This window comes from Caloenas nicobarica, chromosome 3 (genome assembly GCF_036013445.1).
Source record: "Caloenas nicobarica isolate bCalNic1 chromosome 3, bCalNic1.hap1, whole genome shotgun sequence".
NCBI lineage: Eukaryota > Metazoa > Chordata > Aves > Columbiformes > Columbidae > Caloenas > Caloenas nicobarica.
The window spans coordinates 6,554,297-6,578,173 of record NC_088247.1 but is presented as its reverse complement, the minus strand read 5'-3'; the positions used below and the strand labels follow the sequence as shown (position 1 = coordinate 6,578,173).

Below are 23,877 nucleotides of genomic sequence, written 5' to 3'. Positions count from 1 at the left end.
GCATGAATGATTCAGTGATCGTATGCCACACCTGCTTAGTAGTTCACAGTAAATATTCCAGTAATAAATACACAAATTATACTAGTCACAAGTATGCTTTTAAATTTTGTTTCCTTTGCTGTTAGTAGGGAGGGGTCAAGGTTTAAATTATCTTTTGGCTGCTATCTTAGATGCACACAGAGGTAATGTGTGTCATGACATTGGAAAAGATGTAGAGAAGAATAATTTTAAAGCTTAAAAAATATGTAAGATTGCCATCCTTTAGGCAGTCTTTCTCATTTAAGTAAAAAGTCCAGATGTCACTTGACCGTAATAATAAATGTATCTGTAAGGGGCTTTTTAACATAGTGGTAACAAGTACAACAAGACGTACTAATAGTTAAGGTCAGATATAATCCATCTGGAAATAAGCTTGCTGGTAACTGTAAAGGTGATTAACCATTGCGATGAACCACCAAGGAAGTCGTGTCCTTTCTTCTTCTGGTTCAGATCAAGACTAGATGTACTGGAAGGAAACACATATAGTTGAGTGAATAAAGGAAAGAACAAGCCATAAAATCTACAAACCTGGAAGGCATTGCAAGGGGGGGAATGTCTTGACAAACCAGAACAGGGCTTGGCTCAAGCACAGAACAAATCTTTGATTTCCGTGTCTCTGAAAGACAGCACAAACTGGTCAGAGACTGCTTGTGTGTCTCCAAATATCTCTTGGTGTCCTGGGTGTGATAATGGGATGCGATCAGTTTGGGTGGAGGTTAAATAGAAATGCTTATCTTTGTCTGGATGTACAAGGGCCAGACTTGGGAAGGGCATCCAAAGGCTGAGCAGATGCTGGCTTGGCCAGGGCTCTGAGTGATGGGCAGGACAGGTCAGACCTTGAGGGAGATGAAGGAAGAAGGAAATGGGCAGAGACGAGAGCTGAATTCCTTTTCTGCCTGTCATTGCCTAAGTCATGGCACATCCCTGTGCCTTGGCTGCTTTTCCTATGAAACATTTGCACCAACATTCATTTTCATATCTGTGTAGCCTGGTAGCTTGTCCAGCTAAAATTATAGAATCATAGAATAGTTTGGGTTGGAAAGGACCTTCAAAGCTCATCCCGTCCCACCCCTGCCATGAGCAGGGACATCTTCACCAGCTCAGGTTGCTCAGAGCCCCGTCCAGCCTGGCCTGGGATGTCTCCAGGGATGGTTCATCCACCACCTCTCTGGGCAACCTGGGCCAGTGTTTTCCCCACCCTCAATGTACAAAATTTCTTCCTCATGTCTGGCCTGAATCTAGAATTGCACTTCTTTTCTATTTACGTAGATGAATTACTGTAAAAGCTACTCAAGCATTGTGGTTTAACTCCTCACAAAATACTGAATTTATTCTCAGGTTGGGCGGGTGCTTGTCTATATCCCTTGCCAAGCTTGTCCTCCCCATGACATTTTAACACCCAAATAAACATCCTGAACCTTGCCACGCATTTGACTACTGCTGTTTTGGGTGCTGGTGCGTGTCTGTACCTGTGTATTGTCCGAAACAAGTAGAATTCAGAGGAACCGGCCCCGATAGATCATCGCTATTGTTGCCGGTGTTTTTCTAGACTGTGATTCAATTTGTGTGGGTCAACAGGCACGCTGTGTTACTGCTTTCCTTTTGCTTTTAGCTGCTGAATGGGCAGCTTCAAACCGATACAAATGCATATCATGGGAGGAAATATTTTCTTTCATTGCCCTGTGTTTTGTGATGAGCCATTGCTGCTGATTCAGCGTGCAACTGGAGACCTGTTCGGTTTGTTTATTTTATTTATAATATTTTTTTAAAAGCTGTTCCTGGATGAAGAGGGGTTGAATCATGGAATATTCTTGCATGTTACAGGATCTCTCAGAATGGCAGTTTCAGTTGTTTTTCTCTGCACCTTTGTTATTAAGGCCCCACCCCTTTTATTTTTTTTTTGGACTTCCACTAGTATTTACATAATTTTACTTTTGTTTTCTTCTACTGTTGGCTTGCACATGCAGTTTGGCAAGGAATGGTATTTTTGCCTTGATTTACTGAGTTGCCCTTTCTTGCACTGAGGTGCTCTAACTTCCAATTTTTGGTTTTGCTTTCTTTTTAAATTCAGTATACCTGAGTCCCCCAGCTAAACTCTAGATCCAGTTCTAGAGCTGGTTCTTGTTTGAGGTTCAAACTTGATTTGTTGCTTCTCTGCAATAAGCACTCACCCTGCTCCAAGACAGAGCCATGAGGATCTCCTCAGAGTTGATGAATATGATCTTTTGGGGTTTAGTTCATCTCCAAGTACTTATTTCTCTACACACCCAGTAAGTCTTATTTCTCACTATTCACTCTGTAATAAAGGAAGTCAAACACACATGTGAGAAGACAGGTTTCAGGTTGGGAAGTATCTACCAGCCCATCCTGGGATGCTGACACCAGCACCCTTTGATACGCATCTACCAGGGTCATCATCCTCTTACTGGGCTGGGCAGGACCTCTGCCTGATGACCTGATGCTTTGATGATTATCTCCAAAGAAATGATTCTGCAAGGATAATGATAAATTTCAGTAGTGCTGATTGTAGACAGCTGCAAGTGCAACCTTGGAGAGCCTGGGAAGGATGTGACTGGGAGGGGAACTTAGAGGAAGAGCTGTTCCACTCCCTTGACAAAGAGATGAACCTTGAAACGTCGATTTTATTTTCCAGGGGAAGGAAATGCCTCTCTCCACCGACCTTGGCCACTGTTCCTAGCCCCATCTTCACATGTGGCAGCACTTTGCCGCAGCTCCCATGGGCAGGAGGGGCTTCTCATGATTAGACCCTGGGCAACTCAGCCAGGCTGGGCACCAAGGATTTTACTGGGCTTATTTTTTGTATTTAATGATTTATTCAAATTTTTATTAAAATATTCTATTTATTTTAATTTACATATTTAAATATGTATGTAAATTTAGCTAAAGGCATATCCAAGACCTTTGAGTGTGAGTGCAGTTCGTAGTAACCACGTTGTGCCCTGCTGTCAGTCAGAGGGTTTTTGTGTTGGCTGGTGGCTGGCTGTTCATTTGAAGTGTGAACATATAGGATTTGTCTATATTTGTTATTTTTCAAGACCCACCCGCGTGCTTGACACTTCGCAATAATAAAAAAAGAAGTCTCTGGTTCAGAGAGAACTGTAAGTAAACAGGAAAAAATAGCTAATTATTCAGAGCTTGTTCAGGTACTTCAGTGAATTTGGCCCAGCTTTACGCAAATATATATAGAATTTTCAGAATTTCTCTTGCCAAATGCTATTTTCTCGATTACCTTATTAACTCGGGTGTTCCAATAAGTTTTTCTTGGTGGGTGCTTGGTGTATGGAATTCAAATGCCATTCTGCAGATTGCTGACAGCCTGCAAAATGGAAATGCTGCCTTCTCCTGTCTGGACAGAGCAGGAGCAGAGGAGAAAGCAAAAAGCTCTCTGAGAAACTTCTTAAATGAAGCAGGCTGAGATTTTCTAGATATGAGGGTCAGGCCCAATTGCTCACCTAAGAGGACAGCACCACAAAGTGGTGAGGTATGAATTATGTTTGATTAACCCTACTGGGAAACAGATTAACCATGCCTGTTAACAGGTTGCACAACAAACTGTAAATGTAAAATAAATAATACACATGTGTAATATAAAAATACAGTATATAATAAAAGTAAATATAAAAGAAACGCAAGATATAAATTATGTAATATTTTGTATCAAATACGAAATATAAAACTTTAAATATAAAATACATAGAAGTGCTGTAGAAGATTAGAAGGATTGTAGATTGGTAGCACGAAATCTCTGTTGAATGCATCTAGCATGAAATCTAGGTCCGGAGCACAAGCACAAGTAAAACACAGGAAGAAATCTGACCCAAACTCCACCCATGGGTCCAACTATTTTTTTTCTATTTGCAACATTTGTCATACATTAGTTTTGGAAGTCTGTACTGTGAAATCCTTGTAAATTGTACTTGTACACACACTTACTCAAAATTTCTCAGTAGCTTTTGGAAAGCATCACTGCTTTTTTTCTTGAGCATTTTATATTGAAAACATAAATTGTTTTGCTTTTAGGTGAGTCACAAGGCATGTTTGCTTGCTGTTTGTGTGTACATCTTGAGACTCTTGTTTTCATTGCAGGTATTTGCATTTACAAACCCAGAACTTGCTCTCTGTTTCTTGTTTAATGAAATATTCAGAGAGAGTCACATTCCCATTCTTTGTAGGTGGCTATCAGAAACATGGTAACATCCCCTTTAATGGCTAAATTTGACTGTATATCTGTGTAAATCATCAGATGAAAAAATACAGCAGTTTTGGCAGGGAAGAAAATATTAAAAGTGAAAAAAATATCCCCTAAACTCTGTAACGATTTCTCTGTGAGTAACCGGGAACCAGAAAATTTGTTTATATTGCATTTTTATTCTCATGGCAGTAAGGCTTGGTCCAAATGCTGGTAATATTGCATTGATAAATAATGAATTTACTGAAGGTATTGTGGGTTGCATTGGGAAGTCATATCGAGACGAAAACATCAAACCAAAGACTAATTTGAGCCTGGGATGTGCTGCTCCTTTGCAAGGCAACTTGATCTGCTTTCAGCGAAAGTCATAAACATTCATCGCGTCTTGGGATGAAACTTCTCTCCCACCCTCTGTACCTTTGGAGATGCAAAAAGGAGATAGAAAGACCAAGTCCCGCCTATTGCAGGGTAATTGCGGAGAGCTACTGATTGCTTTTTCATCTTAAATCGGTTGATTTGTGTGATAATAAATCAGATACAAAATGAGGCCATCGAGGGCAAATTATGGCCTGCGCCGGGGTCAGTCGATGTGGCGGTAAATGCCCTTATCAGCAACAACCCCCCTCATTCAGACTTTTATTTTCAGTGCCTGCAAGTGACTCTCTCTTCTAATACTGCAAATAAAGTCGTGGAATTTCAATAAATAATTCAGCCCCGGATCTGATTTCAGGTTCAGCATTAACTTTCAGCACCTGGCTGCTGTTATTATTTGTTAGTCTGATATGCTGCTCAGAGGCATGGAAATTTGGCTGCAATTCATCAACATTTGCAGAATATGCTGTACCACCAGATTACTGTCCGTGGCTCAGAGCTTTTTAGCAGACATTAAAACTCCAGATGTGCACAGATTTAATTTTTACAAGAAAAACTGCATGTGAGACTCTGGTAGTGTAATGGGAACTGGAGCTCTGCATAGATCTTGCTTTGGAGAAACAACTCCTTTATTTGCACCTGATCTCTACTAGAAACAGGAATAATTTGACTATAATTTGCATTGTCTGTGACACCTTTTAACAGTCTCTCATTTTATTTTCTGCAGCTTTCCTGGGGGAATGTATCTTTTACGTATCTAATCAGCTTTCAAGGTATAGAATCATCAATATTTGAAACTATTACAATTGGTGCCTTGTGAACAGCTAAAACAGATTAATTCCCAGATTCTTCTCCAGAGCCCATAAAACCACTTGTGGTTTTAATCACTTATTAGAAAGAAACTAGTGAATGAGTCTGCTCTCACTGAAATCAGTGGAATATTTTTCATTAGTGGGACTATTTTGTATTAATATTGACTGCTATGAAATTAGATCAAGTGTATTACAGTACGACCATTAATAGCTGTGGCACCAAAAGGCCAAAACCAAAATATGACCCTGTAGGCACAGGCTTCCGAAATGCGGGAGCTGCATTCTGTGTTTGCAGAGCATGAACAGCCATCCAGTCTGCATATGTTGTGGGATAACTTAATTCATCTTAAAAGAGGATTTGTGGCTTTCTTGTCCAACATCCTTACCTCTTTCTATGAGACAGACGAACGTAGCCAGGATAACCAAGCAGCAGCTGATGCTTGAGCATCTCTATTGATGTTTACTAAAATTGTGATGTTTTTCTACGTGCCTCTGACTCCCCAAATCCTGTCACAAAGGTTCCTTCCACCAACCTAACTCACATACAGCAATGCAACTTATAGAAAAAAGAATACATATCTAAGCAACAGGGTAAGTTGCCTACCTTTAGCAAAATCCGGCAAATGGGATGTTCGTGGTCAACTTCCATGTGAGAGATTCACCCTGCAATGCAAAAATGCGCCACTAGAGGGGATTTTACTACCACTCTATGTCTAACATATGTCTATCCTAAAAAACCTTTCAAAACTTATGTTCTAGTTCAGCCACAAGATGTTGGCTTCAGGCTGAGAGAAATCTATGGTTCGTATTACTCAAAAGGTCGGGAAAGATTATTATAATTGTGCCTTCTGGCCATTAAATCTATGAGTGACATTCTGGTCCCATCAAAGTCACAGGCGAAATTCCCATTGACTTCACCAGGGCCCGACTTTATCCTGGGCAGGTTGGAGGAAAGCACAAGTCTGTGCCACCAAACACCTGGCACCGACAGCAACAACTTTGTTGTCAGAATCACAAATATATACTGTTAGACAGGATTTTAAAACATCCAATGCACCCTCTCCGCTCTACAGCAGGATGAAATAAATCAAGACCAGTTTTACCAACTTTTTTTTCTTTTGATTTCTTCAAAGCTTCCACTAATGCAGATTACACAACCTCCTTAGAAAGCCTGCTTTGTCTTTTATTAGTCCTATAATTACACTAGATTATTATATTTTTTTCCCTAAAGCTTTATTGTTACAGATTAAGCAAAATACTTAATCTGTCTTCTGTGGGCATGAACAACAATGGATCATCATCCTCTTTGTAAAACAGTCTTCTGCATACTTGAGGACTGCTACGTAGTGGTAGAACGTCGTATGTACATTGTATTATCTTGTTGCTGTTGCTTGTAGATGCATACCCTGGTGATTCATGTTGTTTGTGATTTACGTAAAAACTCTTTCACTTCATCCTCACAGCCTCACCAGCTATTTGCCATCCTGCATTTGTACCTTAGATTTTATTCTTCTTACGTCTTATACCTTGAGTTTTACTTTCCTAAATTCCATTTACGTGATTTCAGACAATTTGTTCCAAGTTCTTAGCATCACTTTGGAGTGTACACCTCTCCTGGGAAATGGCAATAACCTCTGACAGAACTTGTTGCTGTCAGGAAATTATGCAGAGTTCCGTCTATTCCCTCCTCCATTTTGCTAATGGGAACATTACATATGACTCATCTTGTCATAGGCCTTTATGGTTCCTCTATTTGTTATGTGTTTCTAGACTAACAGAAAGCTTGACTATTACTACTCCATAAGTATTTTTTCAACCACTAATACAAGCACTTTGCAGAGATTTCATACAAGTCTTATTTCCCCACTTTGTTGATGAAAATACGATCTGGAGCTTATGTTGAAAATCTTATAGAAGTCAGCTTCTAAATACCTGCTGCTTCCTTTCTACCCGCTGTGCTGAGTACCCTGTCAAAGAACAACATTTTATTGTTTTAATGTAATTTGCTCCTGGTAAGTCCTTTTTTTCTTTTCTTATCAACATCACATCACCACATGTTCTTGTGAGCTTACTGTTTAATCATTTGTTCCAACATCCTTCTATATGTTGAGCTTATACGTGTCATTTCTTGAGTTCTTTTTTTTTGTTTGTTTCTGTGGACTCTCATTTGCAATGAGTTGCTGAAGATGGGTCCCCCAAAAGCAAAGCTTTTAGAAGCTGTTTGCTGTGGTTACAACCTGTGGCCAATGTGTGTACACAGGATCCTGTGCCCTGATTCTGGTAAGCGATGGGAGCACAATTGCTTAATTAGCTTTGAAAAGGCTCAGGAAGAAGTGTAAAGGATTATTGTTTTTGTCCATCAAGCCAGGAAATAAACATATATATTTTCAGGCCACTATGTACAGAACTTTGTGCACAATCTGCTAACAAGGGCTGAGATGAGAACGGCAATTTTGGGTTTTGAAGAATTTCAGGATTTTTCTCTAAATTGCTCTAGGTCTAAAAAACACACTTTAAAACTTTCATAGCGTTATTGAAGAGAAGCTGCGGGTTTTCTGCAAGGAGGGAAACTGAAAGAGTCTCGGGAATTTTGAAAGGAGCCCTGCCAGCCCTGGCTGAGCTGCGTGGTGGCACCATGTTCTCTTAGCACTTCGCATGGTCCCACCACCCTTCTCATCCTCTGGCTGGGCTGCGGTGGGGTGGCCACAGACCAGGACTCCAGGGGTATTTCCCGGGTGGTTTATCCAAAGACATTACACTTCTCCACCAGGTATTTGTCATATTCCAAGTGTGCTCCTCAAAAGAATGTTGCTCCAGTGGAGATTTTTTCAACACTCATATTCATTTTTTGGCCTAGTTGCTCAAGAAGCTCACCATAAGGGATGCTGCCAACACAGATCTAGAAAACTCTTACCAGGAGTTTTTGAAACAGCTTTTTCTTCTGGTTGGCTCATGGCCTGATTTTCCAAGTGTGGAGAGTTGATACTTGTGAGAAGTCATCTGCCTTCAGTTGTCTCACAGGATCTAAACCTGCTAGTCACTTCGAAAATGTCAGCCTTTAGCCAGTATTTTGCTGACATTTAAAAAATCCTTATAAATGCAAGATGTGCTGTATGTGGTTTGTCTCTATGATACTGCTGGTGTTACTTAATGACTCTCACTCTTCTAGAGGCTTTTCCCCTACAGATCGCCATTTGAAAGTCAGATTTGGTATGCAGAAATTCCTCACAGCAAAGCATGAGGGAACATGGTTTCCTCAAAAAAAAAGCACCAAACCACCCAAAAAAAAGGTCTCATCCTCAATTCATGAATCACTATATAGATTTTGGTGTAGAAAGTTTCATTATAGTTCCTATTTCCTTTGATTATTTACTATCAATTTCTTATTAAGTTGAACACATGCAATATTTACAAATATAAAGGAGAACAAAATAATTTCTTGGTCAGGGTGTCAGACCAGTCCGTGCTTTTCTACTATGTTGATATTCATCAAGTCATGGGCCTTTAGTTCTTTGATGGAATAGCATGAATGATTTTCACATGCTGAATATATCTACCTGTGACTAGTCTGTAATTTCATAAATCCAAACTGTACATGACTGGTTGGAGTTTTCAGGCATTGCAAAGTTTATTAAAAAGCAAAATTTATTTCATGCAGAACATATACAGTGGCCAGTGGCTCTAACAAAACAAACAAAAAAACCCAAAACGCACAAAACCAAAAACAAAAAATGAGACTTACAGGTTGATCACTGTGCATGTAGCTATTCTATAAGGGGACCTCAGTGGATGTGGCAGATGAATCTGCTCTGCACCAGACGCATGGACCAGCTTGGGTCAAGTGATTTTTTGACTATGAACTTCCCAAGTCATCATAAAAGGATCATTAGGAAGAAGCTGACCTATGTGACTGATCCCTTCCTGCCCATGCTGCCATTCACGGGAATATAAAAAGTTGGAAAACTATGATTTTCCAAACCTAAAGAAAATGTTTTTCATGACTTAACTACTCATGCCCACAGGGATTCCAACCTGCAATTCCACCTCCTGGAAATCCCGACTGTTTCAAGAGTACAAATGCATCTCTCCCAAAGTTTGCAGAGATTTGGGAAGTGCAACAGCAGCTCCTTGGAGATCCTCAGCCCTCCTGGCGTGCTGCTGTGCCAGTTCAAAGCGAGTGTAACAAGCCAGTTCCCTTAAAATTGGCTGGCTTAAGCTTATATGCATCTATAATATATCTGTACGTACGCCAGACTTGGACAACATTTTGGCTGCCTTTTGGGGAGCTGGCTGAAGAATTTCACCACTTCCTTTTTCATTTTGTTACTACCCTGACAGTCTTTCTAGCAAATGCTCTATTTTTATTTGACGTATATGCTCCATTTCCATGTGTGTGTGCCTAGGAATATATTCCTGCTCTATCTTGCCCTCCCTCGGAAGGCTGCTGCAAAGAGTTTCTCCTTGCAAAGGGAAATCTCGGATGAAGTTAAAATGCTGCACAGCGAATTTATTACTGTTGTTATAGGCCCCCATTCAGGAAAGTACTTAAGTACGTGCTTAAGTCCCATTGAAATTGTCAGGACTTAAGAACACGCTTAAAGTTAAGCATATACTTCCTCTGAACTGGCATGTATTTCAGCACATGCTTAAATGCTCTCCTGAACCGGAGCCACAGTCAACACCAGTGTCCTGCGATACACGGGACTTGTGCTACAAGATTTACTTCTTACGTGAGACCTACCAGCTCTGCTCCACGAATATACACTTCGCTTAGCTTGCCTCTCCGTTGGTGGCACTCCAAATAGCTTACTGGCTTTTACATTTGGAGGAGAAGTTGTGAAAGAGACAAGAAACTGGGAAAAAATGATCCTTACGAAAGCAATACCTTGGCATGTCTGATCGCATGTTGCAGCCAATGATTTTTCCCCACAATGGAGATTTGTGCTATTGTGTGTGTGGTATAATTACTAAGACAGATTTTTTTTTTTTTTTAATGGCACAATAAATAGGATATTTCCTGGCTTGCTCTGCATTTTGAATAGGATTTTCACTTCCCCTTTGGGTTCTGAGGGTAAGGGGAGTAAGTGTCAAATGCAGGCGTTTTCCCATTCTTAAACCAGGGAAAGTGTAACCGTGTGTAATGTGAGTCGAGATTTTGATTGTAGGGATGATGAAATCAAATCCCTCCTTAATCCTCACTGGGAAACATTGAGGTGAATTAGCCTGCCTGCTTTTGCTAACTTATTATAATGCTTTTAAAAAGTAAATTTCTTTTAGTGTCATCAAAAATATCGCCCTAGTTTACCACAGAGTCCAAGAGAGCACTGGACCATCGTGAGGAATGCCTCGATGCAATGAAAAATGAAAAGAGAAGGAAAATAAATAAAAACATATATATTATTTTCCTGGAAATAAGTGCTTTCCAATATGCAATTCTTTCCAGTGCTGCTAGATGCTTAGTCATTATTAATGACAGTATATTTCTTTAAAGCTGCTATATTTTGGGAATAACTGGAAATGAGACTTGCTTTTTTTTCCCCCCTTAAGGTTAGTTAAAATAATATACAGTTGTCTGTGTGCATTGCAGTCACTGTGCATGTACCAGCTGGAGTATTTTTGGAATACATGAGGAAATTTATTCCAGTTATTTCATTTATAGCAGAGTAGTAGCTCGAACTTGAGAGGAGCTCCCTGTTCGCGTCGTTCAGTTGTGCTCTGTGGTGGCTGGAGGGTCTTCATACTACCGATACTTTACAAAACTATTTGGCATAAGCTCATAAAATCATGGACACATCTTTTTCTCCCCACCCTGAAACCCTCTTAATTTTGTTCCTTGGTAATGGGTCAGTACGTCCCCTACTTGCGCACACAAATTAACTTTAAGGTTCAATTAATTCATTAAAAATAGCTGAAATATTTAAGGAGGAGCACCTTATAAATAATAAAGGAGAACCTCTTGCTCATTCTTGTCCTTACCCAGGCAGATGCAAGCAGCTGCTATGATGGTGGGGTTTCCTGATGTGATTATACTGAGTTCCAGGGCAGGACCTTGAATGAATTGGTGTGAAGTACCTGAACAGCTGGAAGTTCAGCAGAAAAGCATCTTTTTTTAGTAGGTAAACTAACAAAAATAAGCTTGTGTGAAGCAATGGGAGCAGAACATGGTGCTTCCAAGATGGAGCAAAATAATTTTCTAGAAATTCTACTTCTGCAAGCTCCAGGCTTTTCTACTGCTGGGGTCCACATTAATCCCACCTAAATTCAGATACTCATCAGATTCAGTCAAAGTGAAAGTTGGCAGATTGGATGTGCACTTTAAAACCCGTTTCCTTGATCCTACTGCCCACAAAGCCTCATGTCTATCCCTAGTTGCAATCATTAAATCAGAAAAATCCAGTGTTACTGGCACAGAGGGTGCATATATCATCCACTTGTTCCTTTTTATAAGTGGTTGATCAATTTTGCTGTGCTTCAGGGAAGCTTTTGTGCTCATTTGTGAATAACAGCAGGGATAAACGGTGTTTCTCCGGCTTGTCAATTAGTTGTTCTTTTCTTTCCATCCGCTGTTTGAGTTCTTGATCTTGATGAAGGTATTATTTAATTCCTTCATTGCTGAGCCCTTAACCTTGGACAGATACATAATAGGCTTGTATTTAGGCACTACCAGGGTGCTTTAAGCAAACTGTTTTTCTTTGAATCTAAAAGTGACTAAGCCTGGGAAGTTCTCTGTTATTCCTCATCTCCTCCTGGTAGTTAATGGACTTCACAAGGGATCTTGAGACATTCTGATAAGCCTTTGAAGTTATTGCCTACTAAGGTTTTGCTCTTTCTGAGTGCTGAACGCTGAATTACCGACTGCTGTGAGAAGCAATGAGGAAGGATTCACAAAACCGACAGAGCTTGACCTATAATTTCTGCCGAAAAAAGAGGTGGGTAAATTGTGTTGCTGGGGAGATTTTGATTCTGCTTCCTCCTCTGTCACCAGTTTGCCCTGTGATTTGTGGCAGCGTTTTCAGTTATGCCAGTCACATGAGATCAAAACCCATGAGTCAGACTCCACCCAAATCATGAGCTTGGCTTCCAGATCCAGGAGCTTTGAACAGAGATCATACCCGACTTTTTCCTCTAGTTTATCTTTCATTTCTGGAATTTCCTCTGTCTTTTACCAATGTGTCTCTAGCAATTAATGTTTCCCACTCTTTTGGAAGCGTTGGGAAGTTATTTTGACCATCTGGGGCTGTCGGAGGCCTCATTTGACCTTCACAATTAATTTTATTTTTGATGTCTAAATTAATCTTATTTATTCCAGACTCTGCATCTTTCTCTTGTCCCAAATGACTGCTTCATCCCTTAGCCTCACACGACCCATCATTCCTGTGTCTTTGGTGCCATTCATCTGCTTTGTTCCCCCAGTAATCGTCTCTGGTCTTGAGAGAGGTTTTCACCACTGCCTTGCAGGATGGAGAACGTGTAAAAAGATGCAGATTGGAGTGACCCTTAACCTTTGTATGAGAATATATAATTAGAGAGACCGGGGAAATGGTCTTCCTGAGTGTCTTTCCTGAAAAAGGCGAATCTGGTACTTGCCGCGCAAGAAGTGGGTGGTGAGGACAGGCAGGAGATTGTCTCCATGCAGGATGGAGACCTGCAGGAGAGCTGGAACTTTGCATGTTGTTGTGAGACAAGAGCCTTCTGCTCGCAAGGTATTTATAGGACTTGGCAGACCAGGGTTTTGCACCCACTTTGAAGGGATTCAGGAGAGGAGTGAATCAGACTCAATGGACTTATAAGCCAAAGTAAATCCAGGAAAACGAAGATGAGAATCAGCCCTTCTGTCTGTGAGCTTTTGCCCTCTAATTCAGTCATTGATCTGTTTTTCTTTGCATTTTAGGTTTGTAATATATAGTTTGTAGACTCCATTAGCCAGCTCTTTTATGAAGGGTATGGTTATGATTGAGACGGTGAAAATACCAAGGGGAAATTTGCTGTCGTACCACTGTTTTCTCCTATAGCATTTGCCTCTTTTCAGGAAGGGTAAGAAGTTAAAAGTTCTTGGCAATGGTTTAATAAGCCAAAGCTAAACCAACAAATACGACTTTGCAATATTTATTGCATGTGATGCAGTGGTGCCTCGTATTCCCATGGTAACATTGTCACTGGTTTGCCATGAAATTTGCAGAACAGACCTAACTATTTAATACAATTTTGCAAAACTTGGATACTCACAGCTCATGCAGATGTGAAAATGCATCTTCTCTTGCTCCTTCTTTTGCCATACCGCTCTTTCACCCACACTGTTTGCTGGTTCTTGCGTATGCCATGTGGCAGGAATATTGTAGATGCCTGATTTCAGGCAAAAGTGCAGCCAAACTGTCCCCCCATATCCAAATGCTTCTAGGGTCCAAGTGTTTGAAACCGAATCTGAGCCCAGAAAAAACTTTACATAGCCCTAAACTTTATGACGGACTGTCTCAAAGATTTAAATTCTTACTCTCTCCATGTTTTGGTTGATGGAGAATCTGGAATTTGTTTTTAAACCCAGAATCATCAAAGGCTGAGTTCAAGACACAAGCAAGATTTGTGACGCCTACCAGAAAATCTTTCAGCTAAACATTTCACAAGCAAGGCCTGAATGTTTAGCAACTGGACACATCTCAAAATGTTCCTAGTTGTGCTGTGAATGTCTCATAGAACTGCAATAATTAGAAGTGATTCCTTCTTTAAGACAGAGAAATGCTACCTCATGGCTTGAATATTAATAAGATAAAATTTATGAGAGCAAACAGAGTAATATAATATTTTCTCCAAAGGAAAAAGGCATGTGTTTGTTTAGCTCTTTCATCAGCCATCTTCAGGCACACACTGTGTGCATAAAATACAGTTATGCAACCCATGTGGGTCAACAAAGGAAGGTTGGTTGCTTCACCAGGATTATAAGAATCTTTTAAACACAATGGTACCACAAATTAAAATGGAAATCTATCAAAACCATTATCGTCCTGAAAGCTTTGGCCACAAGTATAATTATTGTAGAAAGATGTTGTCCTTGGATGCAGCTTTGGCTCGGTTCAGCTAGTGTTATTTGTATCCCTCCATGGCTCAAAGTCAGAATTTGCATGGCTAAGGACCATAAATTTTTAGAGGAAAAAACAGGCTGTTTCCTCCATGCTAACACTAGCAGTTTTCTATTGGTTTGTAGTGGCTTGTAGGCAACTCATTAGGTACTAGCGATAGGAACAGCCCAAATGTGGTGGCTGAAATCTGCCTTGAACTTTGGAAGGATTCAGATGGAGATTTCTGTCCGGATCTGGTTATTTTTGTCTGAGTCTCTTGCGTTACTGGATGCGAACAAGAACAAGTGAGTGTGCGATGTGCTTGGGTTCAAATCTGGATCTGAAATTCCACATTTTAGGTAGTAAAACAGCGAAGCAGCTCTTGAGCTGCAGTCCACAGACTTAAATGGAGCAGAAAACCTGCCCTGAGTTTTATAGCGTGTCCATGAAGCAGGCAGTCCTGTAGGGATCAGAGTAACTGAAAGAATATAGGGTCTGCTAGATGTTGCTTGCCATCAGCAAAGGACATGTCTCCTTTACCCAGAGATGCCCTCAGGAGAGGCACCAGGTTGCTTTCTCAAGCTCCTGACGAAGGCTGAATCCTGGACTAACTCCATTCTTCTGTTGATAATAAATTATATTAAATAACAGGCACTGTCAGTTATTTTTGAACTGGTTGTTTTTCTTTCAACATCCAATTCTTCACCCTGAGGGAGGTAAGTGACTAACATGTCTGAAATCTATTTTCCTCTCTCCCCATCCCTCAGGCTGGTATAGATGGAGAGAGCATTGGGAACTGCCCGTTCTCCCAGCGACTCTTCATGATCCTGTGGCTCAAAGGGGTTGTGTTCAACGTCACCACTGTTGACCTGAAAAGGTAAAGATTGTTCGGTTTGATTGAAAATAGTGATATGATTCAGTGCTTTCCCTATGGAAAGGCCCCACCAGGTTCAATCAGGTTTCTGTCTAGCCTAGAAAGTCAGTGGTGCACAACAAAATAGTTGGGATTCAGGTTTGAGTTTGGTTTTTTTTTTCACTTATGGAATGTTTTGATATTAAACAGGGTGCTTGAGGTAGTTTCAAAGTCTTCTAACCACGAACTACCTTAAAAAAAAAAGGACAAACTGATTTTGTAGGAACTATAAATATCCGTGCAACTACCTGAACTTAAAGGTTAGTGATTTCATGACTTTTTCTCTCTCTGCAGAAAGCCAGCTGACCTACACAATCTGGCTCCTGGGACCCACCCACCTTTCTTGACCTTTAATGGAGAAGTCAAGACAGATGTTAACAAGATTGAGGAATTCTTGGAAGAGATTCTTGCACCTCCAAAGTAAGAACTTGGGATTTTTTCAGTCAATATTCCATTTCCTAGGAATGAAAGTTGTCCTAAGAGGAGTTCCTAAAAAGCACTCCTTCCTACAATCTTTACTTACAGGAGTGGTATTTATTTATGAAATTTGCTGGCTTCAGTGTGATGACTTCCATGTGTGAAGGTTACTTGTATGACTAATAACTGCAGAATGTTTTCTCTGTACACATTTCATGATGTCCTTGTATGCAGAATTAAGGAGACCAATACTAGAAAAATTGTGTAGGGGTCTGGTGTCCACATTTTACAAAGCTAAAAATAACTTGGAATAGATGCCGAGAATTGCCACACAAAATGTCTGTGCCAGGAAAAGCATTTTACAGCACAAAACTGGAAGTTTCTGAGCTATATGGTATATTAGGAAGGCTGGAAGGGGAACTGATTACAGAGTACGAGAGGCTCTGCAGGCAGAAAAGTGCTAATTATTCTAGTAAAGAAATGACAAAAGCCCATGACTGGAAGTTATAACCAAACTAATTTGGATTAGAAACAAGGCACAGATTTTTTTTTCAGTATGGATGATTAACCCTTGGAACTAGCTACCAACGAAAGGCTCGGATTCACCAGATATGCCTTAGTTAGTCAAACATTTTGGCCTTAATACAAGGATAACGGGGAAAAAAATGTTGGCTTGTGTTTTGTTTTGGACTTTAAAATCTATGAATCAATGAAAATTGGCTTGGTTCCTTATGGAGTCTTTTACCTCCAACTGAATCAGCCAGTCCTGAGGCAAGAGATCAGATATTCAAACTTTCTAAACTCTGGCCCAAGACCACAGAAATCAGTAGGAGTCGTCAGCTTGTGTTGGCCTTTCAAATCAATATATTCCTTTGCACCAGATGTCTGCAAAAAACAATTCAGAGACTGAAAACTTTATGTTCCTTCACCTGGGTAATACTAACATGCCTTGCTGTTACATCCTGGAGTACATTTTCAGTGTAGAGAATTAGACACGACTGCCATTCATAATAGAGAGAGCTGCCTGCCAGACTGCCCTGCACCTTTCTGGAAATTTATGGTTCCTTCTGATTAAAGGCCACTGTATCTTGGATTGTGATCACATAAAGCACCAGCGCAATTACCTTTGTCATGAAACCGTCCTTGTGTAACTATTCAAACGCCTGCCTTGACAGACACAGGTATTATTAAGAGGGACTTGCCAAGCTGTTGTTTTGAGATAAATGACAACATTAATTGCAGTTCCTCATACAGGGCTTTTTTCTTTCTTCTTGTAAATTGTATTTCTAATCATCACTATGTTGCTGGTAACAAGATGTTACTCTCTGTGCTGCTTTGCCCTTTTCAGGTACCCAAAGCTGGCTGCTAAGCACCGGGAATCAAACACTGCTGGAATCGATATCTTCTCCAAATTTTCTGCATACATCAAAAATACCAAACAGCAGGATAATGCCGGTGAGTAGGATCATTACCAAACATGCCAGGGAGTTTGTGTACTTGGAATTGGAATAACTTGCCATTCTCCCATCAATTTGTTGTAAACTCTGTTCATATGGCATCAGGTACTGCTGCTGATCAACTTGAGATGGCAGATTCGGTGGACTCAATTCACGTGTCCACAGTCAATTCAGACTACCTATATACTTGTAAATAAAACAGACTACAGAGCATTCAGTAGCCCCTTTACCAGTTGCCATGACATGGCTCCTGTCCATACAGCCCTCATCAGAATGAGATCCCACACTGCTTACTGGAAGTGACTGGTCGCCCATTCTCTATTCAGGCACTGGTTAGAGGAGTGCGAATTGACTGGACCCAAACCCACGCTAGTACTTAAAAATTAGCAGTGAATGACTGGGTGGGGGCAACCCATGCCCTGACCCTTCACAATTTGTTAGGTGTGGCCATCAGTCTCTTCACCCACTTATACCATAATTACATTACGCTCTAATTTGTTCATATAAACTGAGTTATATCAAGATATTCAACGTAAAGTAATTAACTAAAAGAAGTGGCTTTAAGAAATGTAATTGCACTCTGTAAGCTCCTCCACATGTTTTTGTGTCAAGAAATACCCCCTACCCAAAGCTGGAAGCCAGGCATATTTACATGCATCCTACACTGACTGTTTAATGAAACTGCTTTTCTTCTCCACATTCCTTTCCCCTCAGAGAGGCAAGACTTCAACTAGTCTAAGCTCCTGTTGCTCCATGAAATCTAATGGATTTACACTGCCATATCCCTCGAGAGGATCTGGTAGAATATTTGCAGTCACTCACTAATGTACGTCTTACCTTATATTACTAGTTTCACAGACAGACACTTAAGGCATGTTAAACACCACACGCTTATATGATATCATTCAGAGAAGACTAGATTATTTCAGGTTTCAGCTCTGCCACAGATTTCATCTCTGTGATTATATTTCATTGCCTGGGGCTGACCCATGAGATGAAAATGGGTAAATGATGATTTATGTCAGATAGCAATCTGCTCTGTAATATTTTTGCGTTGTTAACAGGAGGAAATAATTATAGTGCTTCACTTCTCAGGGATGTTAAAAAGTTTTTTTTGGTCTAATGCTAATGGGATGCTCAGCTAACCTCTGTAGGAAGTTGTAAAAGGAAGATAAATTAAGAGTTAGACTAAATAGATGTTAGAGTGAAAATAAAACATCTTGGCCATTTACAAGGAATTTTTATGGTCTGCTCCACAACTGTAAATCTTAAATTCAGCCATGCTGCCCCTTGCGCTGTAAAACAGCCACAGGTGTATGTCCACATGCATAATCCCAATGTGTTGCTTCTCAGTGACTCTGCACTATGCAAATCCCCAGACTCATAAGGGATGATCCTCATAAGGGATCCAGTAATAAAGGGCTGTCCTAGAGGCGTCTGCAGCTGGCTATAGCCAGAGATGGAATTCAAGGTGGGATATGTGCTACTATGAGACAAGGAATCTAACCCTGCAATGTGCTCATGATCAGGTTTCCCCATTTTTACTATCTGCTGTGTGATTAATTAGAGCTTTCCCTGGTCCTGCCTAGCAAACTCTTGCTTTAGATACTCTTGAAAATAAAAGGAAAATCCTTCCCAATGGCAGCTGAGCACACCAAGGTTACAGAGAAAAGAGGTGTTAAGCAGCAGGAGAGCAACAAGCTTTGTTCCCTGCAAACATCCTCGCTCCGTTTCATTAGCTGATTCGTGCTCCCGTGATATCCAGACATGTTGCAATCTCCCAACATACTCAGTTTTCCTCTTTGAAGTAGAGAAAAGCTTTTAGCTTAATTTTTTACAGCTGGAGTGCTGCAGTGAAAGGAGAATAAAGCAGAGACGAGCAGAGTATAAGTAGTACCTACATGTTCTTTCTATCAGGGGAATAAAGTATCTGAGGACCTCAGAGTCCTTGGGACTGTCAGGGCAGACTTATACCGAGGGAGAAGTAGACCTCAATTTCAGCAAATGGACTTTCAGTTTTGAAGGGCTAAGCAAGAATAGCTTCTCCTTTATCCCAGGGACATTGTACTCACTTTCCTATCCTGTTCATCTAAACTACAGTGGTTATTCTGAAGGCTGATTTGGATGGCGTGTAATGAGTTAATATAAAGTTAGTTGTGATAGATCTCTTGAGCAGTGGAAAAACTGTGTGGAAAAAGGAAAGGACAGCACCACTGTATACATATTTCCTACTGAACTTACTTCTTTTTTGATTAGTACTTTTAAAAATTGCAATACCAATCAAAAAGGGACTAGTGCTCTGGCTCTGATCCTGTACATGTCATTTTTGCACCAGGTTCTCATGTTTTATCTTTCCTGTATAACAGCAGAAGTAGTTATATATAGTTCTGTAATTATAAAAAGCATTTTATAAACATAAAATGTAATTACGTAGGAGAATGTCCTTTCCCTTATTTCTATATGAGCAGGCGAGATCCAAAAAGAAGAGAGATTAGCTGCTTGTGGATATCTTGAATGGTTCCTATGCACCTCAGCTCTCAAATAAAGGCAACTCGTGTCTCATAGTCATCCTCTATATCGGCTCCTAGCTGCAGCTGACCCAAGTGCTTGGGTTAATCTGGAAAGCCATACCAGTGACACCAGTTTCACATGATCAAAATACACAAATAGAAAGAGACTTGTTAATAAATCAAAAATAGAACAGAGAATCCAGACCAGTATATAAAAAATGATTTTAAATTTCTTTTGGGTGTGAATAGGGGAGTGCTGAATACCAAGTAAGCTAAACCACTGAACATCAATCGTTTAAATTATGTTCTATTAACCTGGGAGTGAGGGAGGTTAATTCATTAATGCGTGGGATACCAGTCTAGGAATTTGTAGCATCAGCCTATCTCTAGCTGCGAGAATGTGGATTAGGTGCAATTATATACGATCACTCTTTGTAGCATACTGGTTTAGCAGAGATCATGTGGTCTGTGTAACATGAGCTCTCACTGTGGCTATTATATCTTCGTGGAAAAGTGGCATGAAGTGGCTAGGATAACTAATGATAATAACTAGGATAACTGATGAGATTTATGCAGGATACTGGATGTGAGAATTAATGAGAACCTAATGCATGCCGAAGATAAGCCCGAGCTGGTGTTCCTCCCAGGAGGGTTTACAGTCAGGGTCATGCAACCATTTCAGTCTTCAAGTGATGCCATCACTTGGCTATATCGTTGCAAAATTTCCTGTTCTGTGAGAGGCGATGAGAAGGCACCGATAACTGAGTCTGTAGCTTTTAAGTAGCTAAATGATTATTTTTTTTCTGCCAGTGCAAAAGTTGCTGAAGAAAACAAGATATATAGTTTTCTGGTTTAGTGTGTATCTGAATTCTTGCACTTAAATGAATAGACACAATGATATGAATGTCTGTTTGTTTCTAAGATTGTGATACCCTCTGCTGGCAAATATGTGAATATATAAAGCAAGCAGCTTTACAATCAGGGCTGAAATATCCCCTTAACAAAATAGGTTTCCTTCTATCAAGACAGTTTCTTCTTACAAATGCAACATTGTCAAAAAAGAAGTGTTTCATAGTAACCTATCAGTTTTGAAAAAATTTCATGGAAAAATTAATGTTTTTTTCTGGATGAGTTAAAATCACTTTGAAGTGAAATGCATGCTTGAACATTACAGAGAAAAATAGTACTTTTTTTTTTTTCTGGATTCGTGCAGTACTTCATTAGCCACATGCCGTTAAGTTTTATGCCTGGCACAGGAGCAGGTGATAACCTTCTTCTATAAGTATGTATGGCAACATGTTATTGATTGTGATTCATTTACTTACCAAAGGCGTTTGGCAGCCAGTCTGCCCTGATTTAATAGTTCCCTGAATTTCTGATGCTTTTTTTCCATCTTTGTTTTCGTAACTTTTCTGTTTTATAATATAAAAATGTTGAAAGGTTTGGAACGGGCTGGCGAAGGCTGTAAGCCCAGAAGCAAACATGCTCATGCCATATCAAAGTCCCACCACTTTTAAGCTTCTTGAAAGGGAAGGAATTGATTCCAGATTCTCAGGATGTGGCAAGCTGTGTTTAAAGAAAGTGTGTGCGTTTATTATTTCAAGTCAGTTCAATTACAACGGGCTTGATTCCTTCCATCCCTCATGCCACTCGATAATTTTATCACAGGCCTCTCTGAAGGAGCCATCTCCTCATCACAAGATTAGACCCGCGCCTCCGTTAGATGGCACAACTGGGTTATTCAGTCCTGCAGTCATTGCCACCAGGCTTCACTGCTGGTACTTGGGATGGCAAGTGCTCATTCACACAAGAACAGGAGTCCTTGGGTGGGTTGAGTTTGTTCATCCTGGAGAAGAGGAGACTGAGGGGAGAGCTCATGGCGGCCACAGCTTCCTCACAAGGGGAGCAGGAGGGGCAGGGCTGAGCTCTTCTCTCTGGTGACCAGTGACAGAACCCGAGGGAACGGCAGGAAGATGTGCCAGGGGAGGGTCAGGTTGGACATGAGGAAAAGGTTCTTCCCCCAGAGGGTGCTGGACACTGGAACAGGCTCCCCAGGGAGGTGTCCCGGCCCCAACCTGACAGTGTTCAAGAAGAGACTGGACAACGTCCTCAGACACACGGTGTGACCTGTGGGGTTGTCCTGTGCAGGGACAGGAGCTGGACTCGATGATCCTTGTGGGTCCAACTCAGGAGAATCTATGATTCTATAAGTGGCAGTATCCTTAAAAATTATTTCCTGGATGCTCTTGCTCAGGTTTTCGCGGACAATTTGAGAGGTTTTGGTTGCTTAGTGATTGTTTAATGTCTAGAAGGAGATCTTGTCTAAACAAAGGAAAATAAACCAAGATCTTCTGAGTTTACTTTGGTTGCTTTGGTTCATGCTGAGCAAGTCACTGGAGCTCTGTACAGTAACCAGCATAGTGACAATTTATGTATTCATTGGAGGAGGATGAAATTTAATTAATTGGAATGCTGTGTACATATTTTTTATCCTGCTTATTATTTTTTCTTGCGAGACTGTATACTGCAAACCAAGGTGACAACCAATAGTAACCACCCACTAACTGTCCCGCTTAAAATTGTAGGTTCTTTGGTTCATAGAATGAGCCCTTTGATTTCATTTATGAGTTTAAAAAGTTGTTCTTGAATTGAGTTCTTAGGGGGCACCCGCTCCAGTGTGGGTGGCCGCATTCATTAGTGGTATGGGAGGATATTTCACTGTATGGCTCTTCAGAAGGCGCTGAGCCGGGAGACCACCAACATGATTTCATGCAGAGGAATTTCCAGCCGTCTGACCAGAGGACTCCACTTGTCTGGTTTGGATTTACATCAAGAAGCCAAAAATAAAAGCGCATTTAAATCATTAACTTACATGTGATTAAATGCCGTTCACCTCTTTCAGTAGCTACATCACGCTTTGTGGTTAAGTGTGTGAGGTGGGAAATGCCTCTCTTCATGCGCTGCATGTGTATGTATACAGTAGGTATGCACCGACACGTATAGGACTGGAATTAAAACTGGCCTTCATCAGTTTTAGGCACCTTTGACTCTGTGGAGTTCCTTGTGCTGAGCTGAGAGTCAGATCCATAGTATCAGGACATGACCAGGCTGGATGATATGTTCTGATCCTTTCTAGAAGCCATCGCACACCTCATTAAATAAGCAGAAAATGAGTTCACTCCAAAACCTTATGTAGAATATTTGCAGTAATAACAGCTCGGTGGTGCAGACCTTTTGTGGCACCCGAGCTGACGTACGTAGCCGGGATAGGAGCTTCTTGATGTTGCAGGTCAGCTCGTGTCACCCTGACCAGCCTGGTCTGGTCTGGTCGCTAGCATCAGGTCGGTGCAGGAGAGCAAACATCTGTCCCCAAAGCATCTCCATGCTTGGTGTGGAAGGGCTAGAGGTCACCTCTCTTCCTTCCAGCCTGGCTTCTCACATCCAAAGGGGTCAGATTGTAACTGTAAATGTGACACAACTTGTCCTGAGCCTTTGATCCTTCTGGACTACTCTGTACCTAAAGGCTTCATCCTGTGCTCGGCCAAAGCTCCTTTTGACTTTAATGAAGCAAGTTTACAATGCTGTTTGGCTGCCCTTGAATCTACGGGGAGTTTTCTGTGACAGGGATCTTGGATCAGGCTCTAATTCAGGAGCAACAGTAATACTTTATGCTTTTTACGTAGATTTTCAAAGTGCCATATAAATATACAGGTATATATGTATATGCATTCGTGTGGGTGATGTCTGTGTATCAACTTGACCTTCAAATTTTCCTTCTTCCTCTTTATTTGCACAATTTCCCTTTACTGCTACAAAACCCCACACCTGTCCAAGGCCCAGCATGAGCCACAATTTGTCCTGCGCTGTGACAATATTAAATTTTCTCTGTCATGCAACCAGGAAGGACTAGAAATAGCTTTTAAAATTGTTTTAGCAAAAAGGACTTGCTTTGTGATGGAACATATCAGGATGACAGACCTTTAACTTTGGCATTTTGAAGCATGAAAAAGCTATTTCAGAACATTTTAAAGAAATTTTTATGGCTCCCTCTGAGCTGAGTACTGTTGGGCTCGCGGTAGCTAAAGTGCCTGGCA

At 40.7% G+C, this 23,877-nt stretch overlaps 1 protein-coding gene across 2 annotated transcripts in view; it reads left to right on the top strand.

The window, feature by feature from the left end:
- The window catches only part of CLIC5 (chloride intracellular channel 5), an 82,923-nt gene that overhangs the window by 33,041 nt on the left and 26,005 nt on the right, over positions 1-23,877 (top strand). For both annotated transcript variants that reach the window (XM_065630529.1, XM_065630530.1), the window contains exons 2-4: positions 15,254-15,363; positions 15,694-15,819; positions 17,165-17,271. In XM_065630529.1, the coding sequence (XP_065486601.1) occupies positions 15,254-15,363; positions 15,694-15,819; positions 17,165-17,271 (343 nt within the window). The remainder of the gene's footprint in view (positions 1-15,253; positions 15,364-15,693; positions 15,820-17,164; positions 17,272-23,877) is intronic.